The sequence below is a fragment of the Eurytemora carolleeae genome, unplaced genomic scaffold, assembly GCF_000591075.1.
Source record: "Eurytemora carolleeae unplaced genomic scaffold, Eaff_2.0 scaffold372, whole genome shotgun sequence".
In the NCBI taxonomy this organism is placed as follows: Eukaryota; Metazoa; Arthropoda; class Copepoda; order Calanoida; family Temoridae; genus Eurytemora; species Eurytemora carolleeae.
In genome coordinates, this window is record NW_019396349.1 from 1 (window position 1) to 17,807 (window position 17,807).

At 32.7% G+C, this 17,807-nt stretch overlaps 2 protein-coding genes across 6 annotated transcripts in view; one reads left to right on the forward strand and one right to left on the reverse strand.

Annotated features, from left to right (window-relative positions):
• Positions 1 to 873: 873 nt before the first annotated feature.
• LOC111701474 (cGMP-dependent protein kinase 1) lies at positions 874 to 9,472 on the forward strand. Of its 4 annotated transcripts, XM_023472764.1 has the most exons (5): positions 874 to 1,325; positions 3,450 to 3,527; positions 4,263 to 4,538; positions 6,755 to 7,103; positions 8,469 to 9,472. In XM_023472764.1, the coding sequence occupies exons 3-5, from the start codon at positions 4,339 to 4,341 to the stop codon at positions 9,282 to 9,284; spliced, it is 1,365 nt and encodes a 454-aa protein (XP_023328532.1). In that variant the 5' UTR covers positions 874 to 1,325; positions 3,450 to 3,527; positions 4,263 to 4,338; the 3' UTR covers positions 9,285 to 9,472. The 4 variants fall into 4 exon arrangements, with proteins under 4 accessions (XP_023328532.1, XP_023328533.1, XP_023328535.1 ...); XM_023472765.1 differs by lacking the exons at positions 874 to 1,325; positions 3,450 to 3,527 and adding an exon at positions 3,831 to 3,894; XM_023472767.1 differs by lacking the exons at positions 874 to 1,325; positions 3,450 to 3,527; positions 4,263 to 4,538 and adding an exon at positions 5,921 to 5,990.
• Positions 7,139 to 17,807, reverse strand: part of LOC111701475 (band 7 protein AGAP004871) — a 46,491-nt gene continuing 35,822 nt past the window's right edge. Inside the window, exons 13-14 of one of the 2 annotated variants that reach the window (XM_023472771.1) lie at positions 7,574 to 7,669; positions 7,139 to 7,411 (exon numbers count right to left, since the gene is read on the reverse strand). In XM_023472771.1, coding sequence (XP_023328539.1) covers positions 7,622 to 7,669 — 48 coding nt within the window. In that variant the 3' untranslated portion in view covers positions 7,139 to 7,411; positions 7,574 to 7,621. Of the gene's footprint in view, positions 7,412 to 7,537; positions 7,670 to 17,807 lie in introns of those variants that run through there. The other variant, XM_023472772.1, reaches the window with a different exon arrangement.

Sequence of the window (17,807 nt, forward strand, 5' to 3'; positions counted from 1 at the left end):
ACCTAATTAACAACGATAATTTCTAATACATAATTAACGTTAAAAGACAAAGAAGTATAATTAACGACAAAAAATACATGTACAAGTACAATATGCATACATTGTGAATTCTGTACAATTTGATGTACGTTTAATACATTTCGTATATACGTATTACTTATGTGCCATTTACAGTTTGTACTTCAAAACAATAAATTAAACAAATTCATTTGTACTTGTAACAGGAAACAATAAAATAACTAATAAACAATTAAGCTGTTTTTCACAAAACTTTTAAAAAACAAATATTCTTTGTTTTGCCTTTTATTTTATTTTTATCTTAACTGCTTTTTAAAACACTTCTAATTAATGGATTATTTGTCATCTTTGTTTTACGAGAAACAATTAAAAAAATAATGTTTATTCAAAAACTTATTTTTATCTGTTTGTGGTTTAAGATTAGTAAAAGTAGATATATCGAGGATCCCGGGTTTATGTAGTTCTCGGACTAATAAATATATTCTGCAGGTGCAGCAGTATCCACGGAACCTGCTCCTGGTGCAGGACACACCACAACCAGACCTGTATCTGATCAAACCAAAACCTCACTGGAATACAGAATGTGAGGAAGGAGAGAAGGTGAGAGGATGGTTTCGACATTCTATTGATGATCTGAGCTTGTATCAGCAGAACAAGGAGAAAAGGAAATCAAAACTAAGCTTGAAGCTTGTGCGTAAACTAAGGTAGGGAATGCCGCATGCGTAATAGTGACATTTCTTTATTATTAATACATTATCTTACTAAATGATACAAGAATGACGTAGTACTGAATTGTAATCTTTGAAAACTGGGTTTAATCTATATTATGCGTATTCACTTTCACAGTCTACAAGTAACCCATTCATGTCGTAATTGGTTCCTCTTATTTTTGTGACAACGTGATTGCATAGTGAACAAAACTAAAGTGATAAACAGCAGAAGAACACTTGTGATTGATAATATGCACAATAGTGACCAATTTAAACCACAGTAAAGTGAACTTTAAACCACAGCAAAGTTAACTTTAAGCCACTATACGGTAAAGTGAAAAATTAAACCACAATAAAGTGAAATTTAAACCACAGTAATCAATTGTGTTCAATCAAACAGTAAAGTGAACTTTAAACCACAATAAAGTGAAGTTTAAACCACAAGGAAGTGAACCTTAAACCACAATAAAGTGAACTTTAAACCACAATAAAGTGAACTTTAAACCACAATAAAGTGAACTTTAAACCACAATAAAGTGAACTTTAAACCACAATGAAGTGAACCTTAAACCACAATAAAGTGAACTTTAAACCACGGTAAAGTGATCATTAAAATCCACTTTATGCATGAAAGTGAACTTAAAACCACGTCAGTTAACTGTAATTTTGTAACATATTTCCGACGCCCAAATTTAAGTTTTTCAGAACAATGTCTGATTTAGCGTTTATTTATTTATTTTAAACGTGGCGTATATTTAATAATCCTAGAAACGTGAGGAAGAAGTTCTTTTATGAGATAGTATATAGGTCTGGGTGGGTGTTCCGTATTTAGGTGGTCACCAAATGACTCTTCCATCTCATAAACGTTTTTTCCTTCCTTTTATAAGAATTAATTAGTAAGTGGTCAACATTCTTCAGTATTTGTGTACAGTAACTTCCTTATAGAGAGACATACATTCTACTTAAAGCTAAAAAGTAAAGCTAAAAAGTAAGCTAAAAAATAACGCTTTTTTTGCGTCGTAAATCCAGTGCAGGAAAATAGTGCTTAGGATCTGGATCCGTCGGATCCGGAAGATTTTGGATTCTTGGAACCGAATCCGCACAAATATGCGGATCCAGGGATCCGGATCCAAGAGGCAAAATATCAACCAAAAACTGCAAAAAAATTTTACTCTCAAAACCAAAACAAATAATAAAAAGAGAGATTATAAAAATTTCCGGATTTCTGAATGGTTCATCAGGTTTTAGCATAAAAATAAGCAAAAAAAGTAAGACAACAAATTTGAAAATTCTGCTTTGTTAGAAAAATTCAGTAAATCTTAAATAAATGACCTGGATCCGGATCCATTTTTTCCAGTGCGGATCCAGGATCAGGATTCGCATCAAAACTAAATGGATCCTAAGCACTGCACAAAGTACTTCTATAACCAATAAAAAACTATTTAAGATGTTAATAATAATCATTTAATCAAATATAGAGCCTAGGGGTGACAGGATAAAATATTGCGGAAACTTAATTCTAAATTATTCATCCATTTAATATAATAATAATAATAATATAACTATTGCAGATAATAGTTAATCGTGTATAATTACCAAAAATCCACCTGTACATTTCAGTTGGCTTTACTTCAATATTCATAACAGGGATATATATATATGAATTCACAATCAGAAAAAAAACTTTAATTTTCTATTCCTTCATAGTAAAATACCTTAATGATTGCGCAAATTGTATTATTCATATATATCCTGTTCGAGTTATACATCTTGCATATCGTAAAAAAAAAACTTTTAGGACTAAAAAAAAAATTAAATACACAAGAAGTGTACTGCTGCTTGTGGGAGGAACGTAAACATTGAATTGTACTGTACTGTAAAACTTCCTGGTCTCAATATATATATTTTTTTGTTTGTTGAATGTATAAAGTTGAATTTAAACTGGTTTCATCTGACTCTATTTTTATATCTATATTGCTGTCAAAGAATGCAGCGACCTGAGGCCGAATTTAAAGATTTTGAGCCGCGACTTAAATTTAAGCCGCGACTCAAATATGGTTGGTTCCACTTAAAATTGTATACAATTTTTCAAGATTTAAGCCGGCGCTCAATTGAAACCGGTTTTTGGTGATTTGAGACGCGGCTTAAATTCATTAAATTCGGACACGGGAAATATTATTTTTTTTTCTCTCAAATACTGCTTAACTAGTTTTTATTCACGTTATTTAACTATAAAATTCTGAGGCTTCCACCCAATACATTGTTTCGGTTTTATTTGACAGATATATAAAAAAACTTATTGTAAAAAGTTACTTATTTTTCAAAGAATACTTAATTTCTTTTTAAAATGTTTTAGTACATTTTACATGTTTATGAACATGAATGATAAAAACCTTTATGGCCCCAAACAGGAATAAGAATAAGATGAATTCAGATGACGCAATACATCCAGGATTTCATGAAGGACAAAAGATAAGGATTTATTGAAATTTCAGTCAAATAAAGCTGAAAGATTTCTTTTTTAAATTAATATTTTAATATTAATAATTCTGTTTGTTAGTTTTTCAGTCTTCGACTACGAACTAACCGTGTTTTATTTTTGTTACTTATGAGCTAGTAATAAGGAAAGTTCTTATCATACATTCTAATTTACAATCTGAAATAATTCATTAATAATTCTCATAAAATTGACTACACGTAATTTCAAGATGTTAATTTTAGTCGTCTTGTTAATCCATCAAAAGAAGAAAAAGAGTTTTATCTTCACCAGGAACCTGTAGATGTACATATTCCAACCAGGTAATGTACAGACTGTACACTGTACATAAACAGGTCCTGTAGATGTACATATTCCAACCAGATGATAAACAGACTGTACACTGTACATAAACATGTCCTGTAGATGTACATATTCCAACCAGGTGATAAACAGACTGTACACTATACATAAACAGGTCCTGTAGATGTACATATTCCAACCAGGTGATATACAGACTGCACACTGTACATAAAATATCCCTATAGAAGTACATAATCCAACCAAGTGATAAACAGACTGTACACTGTACATAAACAGGTCCTTGTAGATGTACATATTCCAACCAGGTGATATACAGACTGCACACTGTACATAAAATATCCCTATAGAAGTACATAATCCAACCAGGTAATATACACACAGTGTAAATAAATAGATGTATATCTCCACCAGATACATACTCTGTAATCTTGTACATGGTTAACCACAAAGAATGAGACTTAAAAGACAACTGTACGAATTATATCATTTATTTATGGTCATATTTAAAGAGTTTCATGTCGTCAGCTTAGTCTCTTTCTATGTGGGTAACCCTGTATACTAGACTAACTAAACTAACTAAAGTTTAAAGAAAAACACGTGTTTTTTCCTGTCCTTTAAAATATGCATTAGTAAAAAATCTTGTTTATATCGTTATTTTCCAAAATGAAATTAAGTCAAATTATTTTTTCAAAACTTTTGAAAGGTTTTTGAAAAAGATTTGAATCTCTGTTTAGATCAAGATCCCTTGAGGTAAAGCGACGATATTTGAGCCGGAAACAGATCCTGCAGAGCTTAGAGGAGGAGGAGAATATGGAGGAACCAGGATATCATAAATACTTCCATCCTATCTATCCTCCAAACCTAGAGGACTGGATTGAGTTCATGGAGGAGGATGGAGAGGAGAGAAGACGGGGAGATATCAGCTCCGAGTCCAGCTCGGAGTCAGGATCTTTTCCAGGAGAGAGATTTAGTAGATGCGTTCTTATTCAATCCATTTCAGAGGATGTAAGGTAATTTTAAACATAAAAATAATTTTATTATTTAATTAACAGTTGTCTAGGAACTTTTCATCCAAATTTTCATTGCTCTATGTTGCACTATAATCACAATTATAAAGAAGAATTTTTTATTTTCATTTTTTTTTTAAATAATACAATTTTCGAATTTAAAAAGCAACATCTTTGTCCCGTTGTACATTTTATACGTCAGTGAGCATTTGAATGAAGAGGTTTTTAGATATGTTTAAAAAAATAAACAACTATTTATTATTTTATGACATTTTCAACCAGACCGCGGATTAATTCATCTTTCACGTCTTATCTTTCATTTCTGTAGAATTTGAAATGTATTTTTATATAGAATCTGGCCCCGGTCCCGCTTTATCTTGAAAATCCGTGGAATTTAGTTTATGACGACAAAACATTTTTGTAACTAAAAATATTCTTGAATACTTAGAAGGATATTTAGATTGGATAGCTTGGTCTTCCTTCCATAGTTTTAAAGGGACTGTAAGTGAATTTCAAGTGACCCTCCGATTCACGACAGTACCCTTGAAACCTTTATATCAAAATCAATGATGTGGAAAATATTGTCGTTTTTCTAAACTTGTTCCAGTGTTTAGTTCTTGCACCTTAGTTATAGAGAATCCACAACAGAAAATAATCAGTTTTCGAATTTATAAACATTGATATCAAAATCATGCTCTAAACCACAATAAAGTGNATAAAAGACGACATTTTAAGAATTTGCAGAAATCCGCGAATAAATTCAAAGAAAATAAGAAATTCAATATAATAATGAAAACAAAATAATCGATTTTAGCATTGATTTATTGACAAATTTCTTTTGAGAAATATGTTCCTAGCCATCTAATTAGATTACTGTATAATTTTTACTTTATTTTCGTTGTCGTTATTTAATAATTTAAAAAAAACTAATTCTGAGTTTTGAACGTCGAATTTGCGCTCAAACTCAGGATTAACAGATCTTTAAAAAGTTTATTATGTCTCAACTGAATCCGAAAGAAGTTTTCCACAACACTGCATACTCAGTTCAACGACCTTGCATAGCCGGTCACTCCCTTTAAAGACTTAAAAATTTTCCGATGGAATTTTTAGCAAAGAAGTATTATATATCTACCCTTCCACCTTCCACCACACACTCCCCTTCTTATGGAAAATTTGGATGAGTGGTTGACGGGGAATTCCCTTCTGTAAAAACTAAACTAAAACGCAATACTTACACATCTCAAATATTAGATATATGGGTTTCTTTTTTAAAAATGTATTTAATTATCTAACAATATCGACCAGTATTTTTCATCCTCCCCTTCCTTTAATTGTGTGCCCCTGTCCTGCACACGTAACATCGATAGAGAGATAAAAGAGAGAGAGAGAGTTAGAGAATGTTTTTATTATTATTTATTAGTTATACACAAGACACCGTAGAGAAACATGATCTAGGTAATAAGGCAAGGAAAGTTAATTGCTGTTGCGTATTCTCTGCGTACATATTAAAACCAGTTCTCTCTGGGCGGTGTTTGTAAACAAGAATAGATGCATCAGTGTTCTTCTAGTATCCAAGGAGTATAAAAGCATTTAATTTTGATAATTTTGATAATTCACATAATAGTTTCTGATGACCAGAATATTTCATGGATTTTTTATTTGAATTTATCCTGCTATTAAGACATCGCGGCATTAACGTTAATAGCACGATTTACACCTCTAATGAAACACTAGGGTAGATAATCTAGCCTTAAATCCACCTGGCAGGATTTATTAATCGTGCGATTTGGCTTCAACGAAGCAGCCTTTAGAGAATGTTTATTATTATTTATTAGTTATACACAAGACACTGTTGAGAAACATGATCTAGGTAATAAGGCAAGGAAATTTAATTGCTGTTGCGTATTCTCTGCGTACATATTGAAACCAGTTCTCTCTGGGCGGTGTTTGTAAACAAGAATAGATGCATCAGTGTTCTTCTAGTATCCGAGGAGTATAAAAGCATTTAATTTTGATAATTTTGATAATTCACATAATAGTTTCTGATGACCAGAATATTTCATGGATTTTTTATTTGAAAATGGATCCAATGTCAGGCTGTGACATCCGTCTTGTGTATACTTTACCGCCCAGAATCCGTATACTGCAGTACGAAAAATTCGTACACCTCTGAAATAGCTATTTTTACATTATAATTCTTTTAACATGATTATATTTAGTAATTCTGTGGAATCGGGTCTAGAGGACAACATCAAGAGCTTTGAGGACAATATGAAGGCTGTAAAGGACAATCTAAAGACGGAGCAAACCTGCGGGACGGACAATAATGACAATAATGATTATATAACAGATAAATATTCCTGTGATAACCAACAGTATTCTAACAGTGATTCCCCGGCCCCTGTGATTAAATGTGCAGATAACCCTAGCTGGTTGGACACCTTGAGGCTGGATCAGCTGAGCTGGGTGGGCACCCTCGGTATTGGGGGGTTTGGAAGGGTGGAGCTAGTTACCGCAGGAGAGAACAATAATATGGCGTTTGCTCTCAAGAAAATGAAGAAAAATGAGGTAAGCTCACTCTTAACAAATTAGTTCCGATTATGATAAAAAAAATTTACAGTGACTTCATATATGTTTTTAATCTATTCTGTATTCATTTGGGAACATATTTTTACTGTTATCTTTCAGGGTAACCTACAAACGATGATGAGACTTTATTTATATATTTATATATCTATATATATACTTTGCTTGTCTGTCTGTTTGTCCGTTTAGTTTGTATCCCATAAACTTCTAAACGGCTGAGCTGATCGAGCCCAAATTGTGGGACCTCTGACATGCCCCAAGGGAAGGTTCATGGATTTTCAAAATTTAGCCTACAACAAAATTCGTTTTCAAAAAGTTTAAAAAATCTACGAAATTTTTTTACAAATCCGCGACCTTTTTTGTTTTTGTTTTACAATGTTTACAAAGAGAAAATGTCACAATTGAAAAAGAAGATGGCCTAGTATATTATATTTCTATACATTGATGGTTACCTGTAGCTTTAAATCCGTTTATTTGTTTTCAAAGTAGATTGTTACATTTTATGAGTTCCAGCCAGGTCCGTTAAAGTTTCCATTGTCGTGGGTAACCTGTAGTTAAACAATTGTTAGCTTCTATCAAATTGTTATTTATTCTAGAAAACCGAAATGATATCAAATGTTTAAATACTTTAAAAGTCGTCTTTGACCTCAGAACCGTCTTTGACCTTAGAAATAGTATTTTAGCATGCATTTTAGGCAAACCAATATTGAGAATGTTTTTTTATGAAACAAAATAGCCCTAGTCCTGCCATTTCCAAAATGTGGTCTAATCTTTTTTTGCTTTTAAAAATATCAGAGATAATGTGTTTAAAGGAATTGAGCTTTTGGTCGGCCCCAAACTAAAATTTTCTAATCCTTATATCTTTGTATCCCAATGTCGTAGACCTTAGATATTTGAAATTATCAATTCGGTTAAATAAAATCTAAGTTTGAAATACAGTCAGGTTGCAAAAAATATAAGAATTAGTAAATTTGAATTTGTGCGAAATTTAAAATTTTTATATGAAACCATGAAAATTTTAATTCTGAACAAAATCATTTATATCTTCGGTAATTATAAAAGCAAAAAAATGGCAGGACTAGGGCAGGGCTATTATGCGTTTATTGTTTCAGAAAAAATTTCTAAAATTAAGTTGCCTAATACCGAAAACTGTTTCTAAGGTTAAAGACGACTTTTTCTGTTTATTTTGAATAGCACTGTACATGATCAATTTAAGTATATTTCTCTGTCCATCTCAAAATAATGAGGATGAAAATTGGTTATTGTTCCTAGTGTATCTTCCTTGATCAATTCCATGATTTTAGTGAAAAATACTAAAAATTCGAAATATATTTTTTTTCTATTTAGATTACTGACGAGAAACAACAGCAACATATTTTAAACGAGAAGAAAATAATGTCCAGTTGTTCAAATCCATTCATTGTTAAACTCTACAGAACCTTCCGGGACTCCAGGTACCTATATATGCTGATGGAACCCTGCCTGGGTGGAGAACTCTGGACCATCCTTCGGAACAAGAAGAGGTTTGACGACGAATCTTCAAGATTCTACACTGCTTGTGTTATTAAAGCATTTGACTACCTTCATGATAAAGGGATAGTGTATAGAGATCTTAAACCTGAAAACCTTCTCCTGGATTCATCAGGATACATTAAACTTACAGATTTTGGTTTCTCCAAGAGATTAGAACCTGGAGAGAAGAGTTGGACGTTCTGCGGGACTCCTGAGTATGTTGCTCCGGAGATAATTACTAATAAAAGTCATGACAACAGGGCGGATATATGGTCGGTGGGAATCCTGATGTATGAGTTGCTAAATGGTGTTCCACCGTTCTCTAAGAAGAATAGTTCCTCAGACCAGGTTTACTCCGATATTCTTCAGGGAATGAAATCCGTTAATTTTCCGTCCTACATGTCAGCTACCGCAGTAGAACTGATCAGACAACTGTGTCGACTGTCTCCGTCCCAACGTCCTAGTCTTTCGGTAACCCGGAGATACATGTGGTTTGCCGGGATGGATTGGGAGGGTCTGGAGAACCGAACCCTTACTCCGCCCTATTTACCAACTATAGCAGGTGTAAAGGATACAAGTAACTTTGACAATTACCAGGAAGAAACCCAACAACCTGAAGAGAACTTTGCTGACTGGGATATTGACTTCTGAAGTTTAAACCCATCCGACAATTCATGTACAGTGTACTGTGTCCATTGTACAACGGCGAAATTACAATTATTTCCAAACTACTCTTTATGTATGATTCTACATACTCCAATGCATTATTGTTATTATTGTTAATCAGACAAATTACGCGTTTTTTATGAAACGTTAAATAAATTTATAATTGGCATTAATCTATTAGTCTTTACTCTATCGGAAATACAGAAATATTAACGTTTTTTCTACTCCCTCAATTTAATCGTTGTATGAAAGATGAAATAAGAAAGGTTACTCAAATGAACAGTGGTTAGGCGAGTATAACAATGCAATAAAACGAGTTTTTTGTTTTGTTTTGATTGTTAACAAGCTTTTTTACAAAAAAGTTCTTTGAAAAAAGTCTTTGAAAAATGGGGTCAAGTCTGAGACGTTTTTATAAAAAGTAATTTCAATGTATTTTCTACTTAAAGAGGATTTTTCCCCCAGAGTTTTTTATTTCAAGGACTTTTTCCTCATGACTTTTTAAGTGCAACAATTTAGAACTTTATTTCTGAAAACTTTTTTAAGAGAACTTTTTTAGCGGTTACCGGCAAGGAAGCACTGTATTTTAACCGACAAAAAAGTTTAATAATGTTAATTTTAGTCGTCTTGTTAATCCATCAAAAGAAGAAAAAGAGTTTTATCTTCACCAGGAACCTGTAGATGTACATATTCCAACCAGGTAATATACAGATTGTACACTGTACATACACAGGTCCTTGTAGATGTGCATATTCCAACCAGGTGATATACAGACTGCACACTGTACATAAAATATCCCTATAGAAGTATATAATCCAACCAGGTAATATACACACAGTGTAAATAAATAGATGTATATCTCCACCAAATACATACTCTGTAATCTTGTACAGGGTTAACCACAAAGAATGAGACTTAAAAGACAACTGTACGAATTATATCATTTATTTATGGTCATATTTAAAGAGTTTCATGTCAGCTTAGTCTCTTTCTATGTGGCTAACCCTGTATACTAGACTAACTAAAGTTTAAAGAAAAACGCGTGTTTTTTCCTGTCCTTCAAAATATGCTTTAGTAAAGTATCTTGTATGTATCGTTATTTTCCAAAAGAAAAATTGTCAAAGGTTTAAAAAGATTTGAATCTCTGTTTAGATCAAGATCCCTTGAGGTAAAGCGACGATATTTGAGCCGGAAACAGATCCTGCAGAGCTTAGAGGAGGAGGACTGAACTCCAACCTTCGAGTGTGCGAGGTGGGGAAGACTTCACTGCCGCGCTTAATTAAAAGCATGATTAAGGGGGGATGACATTTGTAGATCGAGATTGAATCCTAGCCGCAGCGCTGCGGCCACGGTTTAGGTTAGATATGTCACCCAAAGTATGGGTGTCACATAATCTAGTTTTACTATGGGTCGTGTTTCACCGTACTTTGGACAGACGCAGTCGGAGATGTCATATGTGAGCAAAAAGTATGAATGCAAGGGTTCCAGCTCAGGGTGGGTTGATTCTTAAACCCTTATTTTTCCGGAGAATTGTCTCGAATCCATGTTCTGGAATTTAGTCCCAAAAAGACGACTTTTATAATCAGTGATCAGATATTCAAGGAAGCAAGCCAAATTCAGTAAATTCAGATTTCAGACTGTATATTTAAAAGAGCTTTAGGTCGCCATTAAAGTTGCATCCTTTGGCATATATCCGTCTTAATATAGCTTAGATATTCAATTATGACTGAAACACATGGAACGGGAAATATTTCACATAAATCAATTCAAAAGATGTCTCTGAACTTAACTTCTTTTAAGTTGTTCAGAAATTAACAACGTCAGTTTTGTTCTAGTTTCTTTATCTCTAATAATTCCAATGAATAAGTTTAGAATCGACGTAATTGGCTGATGCGCGGGGTAAGGCAGGCGGCCATAAGCCACAATATTTCCCCTTCCATGCCACATATTAGCTATTTTTTGTCTTACTGCAGCCTTAAGCTACAACCGTTCGGTCTTCCATGCCAGATCATTTGAGTCTTTTTGCAATTATTTCGTTTTCAAATGAAATTTTGAAATAGCATTTTTCAAACATCCAGATACGTCATGCAAAAGATACAGGGTGTCCCAAAAAACATGGGAATTCAGTGACGAATTCGATATCGTCTTTTCAAATAATTCTTTGATTTAGTATAGTGATACCTACTGAGAAAGCTGTAATCTGTAAGAATTTCGTCTGCTATTTTCACATTTTGTTTGTTTATGTTTTGACTGCATACGGTNCCTGACCTCACTGAGTTAATTCATTCTTTTTAAAAAAAATATTGCAATTAGCATTATGTTTTCTTGTTCAGTCCTGACCTCACTGAGTTAATTCATTCTTTTTAAAAAAAATATTGCAATTAGCATTATGTTTTCTTGTTCAGTCCTGACCTCACTGAGTCAAATTTCTGGATGTAGTATGACTCCCTGACCTTCCTGACCATGCTGTCCCAGGACCTGATCTTCTCTATGGGAATGAAGGATAAATCTGCATAGGAGTGACCAGGGGCACGAAAGTAAACACCTACAGGGCCTGGGTATTTTCTTGTCCTAGGTCAGTAATGGTGCCTCTATAGTCTGTGACCCCTCAGCCTTTCTTTAGCCTCCTTCCCTGTACATATTGAGGACATACTTTTAAGGTTTAAAGGGGGCCCATAACCAAAAATGTGCACTATTTAACGAAATAAAATGCAAAATAATTTTTTGTGGAAATCTTTAACGTTCAGTTAGTGACAGATAATATTGTGATTTTTCTCATCTTTTCTTATTCTTTAGACTTTAGACTACCCCAAACAATTTTTCTCTGTGCCCACAATGTGTACAATGATGTAATATCTTCTTTATAAAATGTAAAACAGTTTATCAAACTCAACACACAATTCATCGATTTTTAATAAACTTCTAAAATTTCTTAAAGGTATAATTTTTCACGTAATGCGCTTGGATGTTTAAAAACCGCAACTTCAATTCACTGAATTTTTCATTTAAAAATGTAATAACTGCCGGAAGTCTCAAATGATGTGGTATGGAAGACCGAACAGTTGTGGCTTATGGCTGCTAGAAGACAAAACGCTAAAATGTGTCATGGAAGGGGAAAATGATCGCCTGCCTTCTACACGCTCGTCATTTATAGAAGCTGTAAATATTTTCATTAAGCTGTTTTTAGTCTTTGACTTAATTCCTAACCTAATATTTGTATTAATTAAAGATCTAAATATTTTTTTTGTAAAATTTATCTGTAAGTGTACAATGTACATTGTACAATGCACACTGTACAAGGCACACTGTACACTGTACACTGTACAGTGTACAGTGTACAGTGTACAGTGTACAGTGTACAGTGTACACTGTGCACTGTACACTGTACAATTATAGGCCAAATTGGTCGAGGGAAAATATTTTTTTGACGTTAACTACAAACAGACAGAAGAGGGAAATATTTCTTATAGGTAAATTATTTACGCCTAAAAAAGTTTTTTCATTTTCTTCAGTTTTTGCATTTATTGTTTCGTACTTTGTATGTTTGACATGAGAAGTTGTATTCTTGAATTAATTCTGCATTAAAGATTTAAATATTCAACTTTAAAATCCACCTTTCTTGTCGGAAACTTTATGTAAAGTAGATTCCCCCCACAGACAACATAGATAGGACATGATTTTTCACAGGGTATCACACTTAACATGGCACCACCAGAATGGGTTTGCTTATTGATAAAAAATTTCAAAATTTTTGGAGATATAACGAATTTTGTTCAGGATGAAAATATTAAATAAAACCAACATTTTCCAAATAACAAATAGAGTATTAAACGCGGCCCGCCCCCCCAGCCTAGTCCAGTACTTAAACATTTAAACAATAACCAACATTGTTTTATCTTTACCATCTATGGTTCTCTCCGAAGGATAAATTTTAGTTTGAAAATGCAGTAAGTACGTTTACGCTAAAGGTTTGTAGCTTTAAGATTTCTTTGATATTTTAAATCTGACATAAATCATAGTTTGAAATATCAGGGATTCATCGACATTGGGTTTTAAATATATAGGGATTATAGAAAATAAGAGTTTGTTGCAAAGACTCAATTCATTTAAAGAAAAGAGAGATACAGCTGAACTATATTTAGACAAGTTAAACCAACTCTTTTTAAAAAAATGGATTTTTTGCAAGGAAAAGGTAAATTTTTGTCAAAATATCGCTTTAGCGCTCGGGGACTGAGCTCTATATACAGTGGACGGATATTTTTTAATAAGGAATAATAAGGAAATCGGGGGGTGCACCAATAAGGTTTCCTCGAATACCTGCATCTAAGGTTTAGTTTGAGTTTCAGCATCAGGAAAGCGTTGTTATCACAGACATAATCTCTGAACTCTCTAATTCTCTAAGCCTGATTTCTTTGCAACCTGATTTCGTAGACATTTGAAATTTCAAGCTATGAATTCTTCGAAATCGAAATGTCAATGTTTGAATCACCGAAGGTTTACACTAGGTTATAAGGTTGCAAAGAAAGAGGGATTAGAAAATTAAGTTTAAAATCTTGACCCGACATTTGAGCCTAATCGACCATTTTGATATTATAAAATACAGAACGAAAACCTGAGAAAAATCAACACAAAACGCCTGGCTCAGCTCCACCTCGGACAATTTCTACGATTTGTCTGTTCTTTAAATAAATTTTCCGGTTTCTTGGAAATATTTTAAAACAATTTTATTTTCTCCTTTTCAGATCAAAGAATATAAGAGTGGCTCCTAGTATTAATTATAAGAACCCCCCCCCCCCCCTTTACTGTATAGTTATATATAAAGATAGATATATAAATAGCTAGTTATATATGAAGATAGATATATAAATAGATAGGTAAATCTGTAGATAAATATATAAATAGCCAGGTATTTATAAAGATATATATATATAAATAACTAGGTATGTAATAAATATCGTAGTAAACCCCACATTTATAAACCTGAACACCTAGATATATCACGTTGTACATTATCTTAAACCTAACTAAACTTGTAAATAACTACGCAAAACTTGTAATTACGTTCATTAATATATCCTGTACCATAGAACTCAAAATATATGTTAGTTGGAATAATACTCCACTTGATTACAGTGTTAGAGTAATCCATCCTCTTGTAGCAAACGAGAAAGATCTGAGTTGTAGCTTGGTTAATAGATATAGACTAGTAAAATACAGAGAGTGTTTTATCCATATTGATACATCCCAAGGTTTTATTGTAGGCCAAGTAGTTCTACGGCAGTTTGTACCTAGGTGATACATTCTGAAGTCGTATCCAGCTTGATACCAACTGAGTATACTGAGGGAAATTGAGAGTTTCAGAGCATTCTGTACCTAGGGGATACAGATTAAGTTATTGCTGTAGACCACGGAGTTCTACAGTAAGGTTGTATCTTGAAAGATAGATTCCTGAAGAATACAACAGCGTCTTATCTGTATTGATACAGATTGAGTATTCTAGTTGAGAGTCAGATTTGTGGATTTTATAATCATCTTTCGGGGATTTTATCTTCTACAATACATTAATATCTAGGTACAACTGAAATTAATTCATATAGCTAGGTAAATCTGGAGAGAAATAAATCAATAGCTAGGTACATTGCTGGAGATAAATAAATACAAAGCAAAATATAAATTATAAAATCATATTGTTTCCTTGTTTCTATCCCAGGAATAATATGCATCTCTACAAGTATACTGTTACTAATACTGAGCACTAGGAGGAATTCATTTAGACAAATATGACTGAAGCAATCTTCCAGTATTTTGTTACCCTCCAGGAAAAGAGTGGCCTGTGACAACGAGCAGCAGCATTTTCCCTTTCTTAATAATATACTACACTGAGATAGATAGATCTTGACAAAGGATCTATAAGATAGAGCCAAGTATAGACCATTTTGTTTAACTTTTAATTTAATATTTTAAAGGGGCGATTTCATAGGTCTACGATGTCAGGATGCAAAAATATAAGAAATAAAAAACCAGAGTTTTTGGCATAAACTTATGCAATTCGTTAAGTACTTGGAAACCATTGGTTTACAGTGCAGTACACTGTAAACACTAGTCTACGGTGCGGTACACTGAAAACTCGAGTTTACAGTGCAGTACACTGTAAGCTAGAGTTTACAGTGCAGTACACTGTACACTAGAGTGTACAGTTCTAGGTTGTATCCAGAGCAGTATAGAAGAATAGGAACTGTTCTGTTCTAGGTTGTATCTGGAGTAGTATAGAAGAACAAAAACTGTTCTGTTCTAGGTTGTATCTGGAGTAGTATAGAAGAACAAGAACTGTTCTGTTCTAGGTTGTATCTGGAGAAGTATATAAGAATAAGAACTGTTCTATTCTAGGTTGTATCTGGAGTAGTATAGAAGAACAAGAACTGTTCTTTTCTAGGTTGTATCTGGAGTAGTATAGAAGAACAAGAACTGTTCTGTTCTAGGTTGTATCTGGAGTAGTATAGAAGGACAAGAACTGTACTGTTCTAGGTTGTATCTGGAGTAGTATAGAAGAATAGAAACTGTTCTGTTCTAGGTTGTATCTGGAGTAGTATAAAAGAACAAAAACTGTTCTGTTCTAGGTTGTATCTGGAGTAGTATAGAAGAATAAGAACTGTTCTGTTCTAGGTTGTATCTGGAGTAGTATAGAATAATAAGAACTGTTCTGCTCTAGGTTGTATCTGGAGTAGTATAGAATAATAAGAGCTCTGTAAATATTATTTATTATCGAATATAAAAACCATTAATGTAGTAATATTTCAGCCATAAACTTGTCACCGGCCAAGTAGAGGTCATCTACTCATTCATCATAATCAATATAGATATTTAGGTATCTAGCGAAATATAACACACCAAAACAAAGTCGAGTTTGTTTTGGATAAAAGTCATGAGCGGTTTAATAATCAAAGTATTTATGAAAAAATGCAATGCCAAGCTAAAAATTAGTTTTTTTTCGTTGATTACGGCGATTCACACTCTCAAGTCTAATGATAAAGCTGATAAAATGTAAATTTTTATTATTTTTTATTTTATACTTTTTGGCCCAATCCTCGTTTTTTCATCACAAACATACGATAGACAATTGACACGCCAAATTAGATATATAAGATATAAGATTCTAGATTTATAATTTATTAGGAAAATTTCATGCAAAAGTAAAGACAATCATGGTTCTCTGATGCGTTTGAGAGGTCGATTTTAGTTCTTTTTCTAATGACTTTTAGACACTTTTAGACAGTTCATCCAATGACTTATTTGAATTTACATTTAATATACAATTCAGAGATAAAAGTACATTTTTTTTAATTCCTTGAAATTGAAGAACATTTTTTAATTGATATCTTGAAATCTAAAATTTGACTTTCACGGGATACCATATTTTTGCTGAAAATAGTGATCTATTCTGGATCTATGATGGGTGCTTGAGGAAGCTAACAGTAGGCATAAATATTCAGAAATATATACTTTTTGTTTTTACTGCGTTCACGTTTGTATATTGTGTCCTGTATTTTGTATCTATATATAAATTTGGCTTGTCTGTCTGTTTGTCTGTCTGTCTGTCTGTTTGTATCCAATAAACGTCAAAACGGCTGAACCGATCGGGCCCAAGTTTTTTGCGGGACATCACGTGACCACAGGGAAGGTTTATGAATGATAAAAATTTTTAAAAATTTCAGTTTTTAAGTTTTTTATTTTTGTAAAATTTTGAANTGATGTTGTGTTGTGATGTGATGATGTTGTGTTGTGATGTGATGATGTTGTGTTGTGATGTGATGATGTTGTGTTGTGATGTGATGATGTTGTGTTGTGATGTGATGATGTTGTGTTGTGATGTGATGATGTTGTGTTGTGATGTGATGATGTTGTGTTGTAATGTGATGATGTTGATGTTGCAACCCAATGTATTAGACCTTAGATATTTCAAATTATATATTCTGTCAGATAAAATAATCTAAGTTTGAAATATATAGATATCAGGTTCCAAAGATATACAAATTTGAACATTTCCGATGTGACAAGAACTTTGTTGGTAAATTACTATGTTTTTCAAGTAATAAAATTTCATAGTTGATTCCGAACTTTACTTACAATTTAACTATTTATTTTGGGCCAAGGATTATATATAAATTGTATAAATTGAAAATAAAAATCTCATACAGGGGGGAAAAAAATAATATTCATGAGCTAGCAAAGATAGAGCGTATCTAATAAAAGAACAAACTATAAATAAACAATTTTAGTCTTTTGAATTTATTAGATTTTCACTTTCTCACAAGGTTTCTGCTTTTTATTCACTGTAAAAATCCTGTGTTTTAAAATATCTAAAGTTATTTTTGAACACACTGTTAAAAAGACAAATCTCCTCTCTACACTCTGGTCAGTTTTAGATTTTTATTATTTGTGTTTTAAGATAGAAAATAGAAAATTGAAAATAGAAAATAAATCATTTGTCATTTCTCAAACTTGATTACGCTT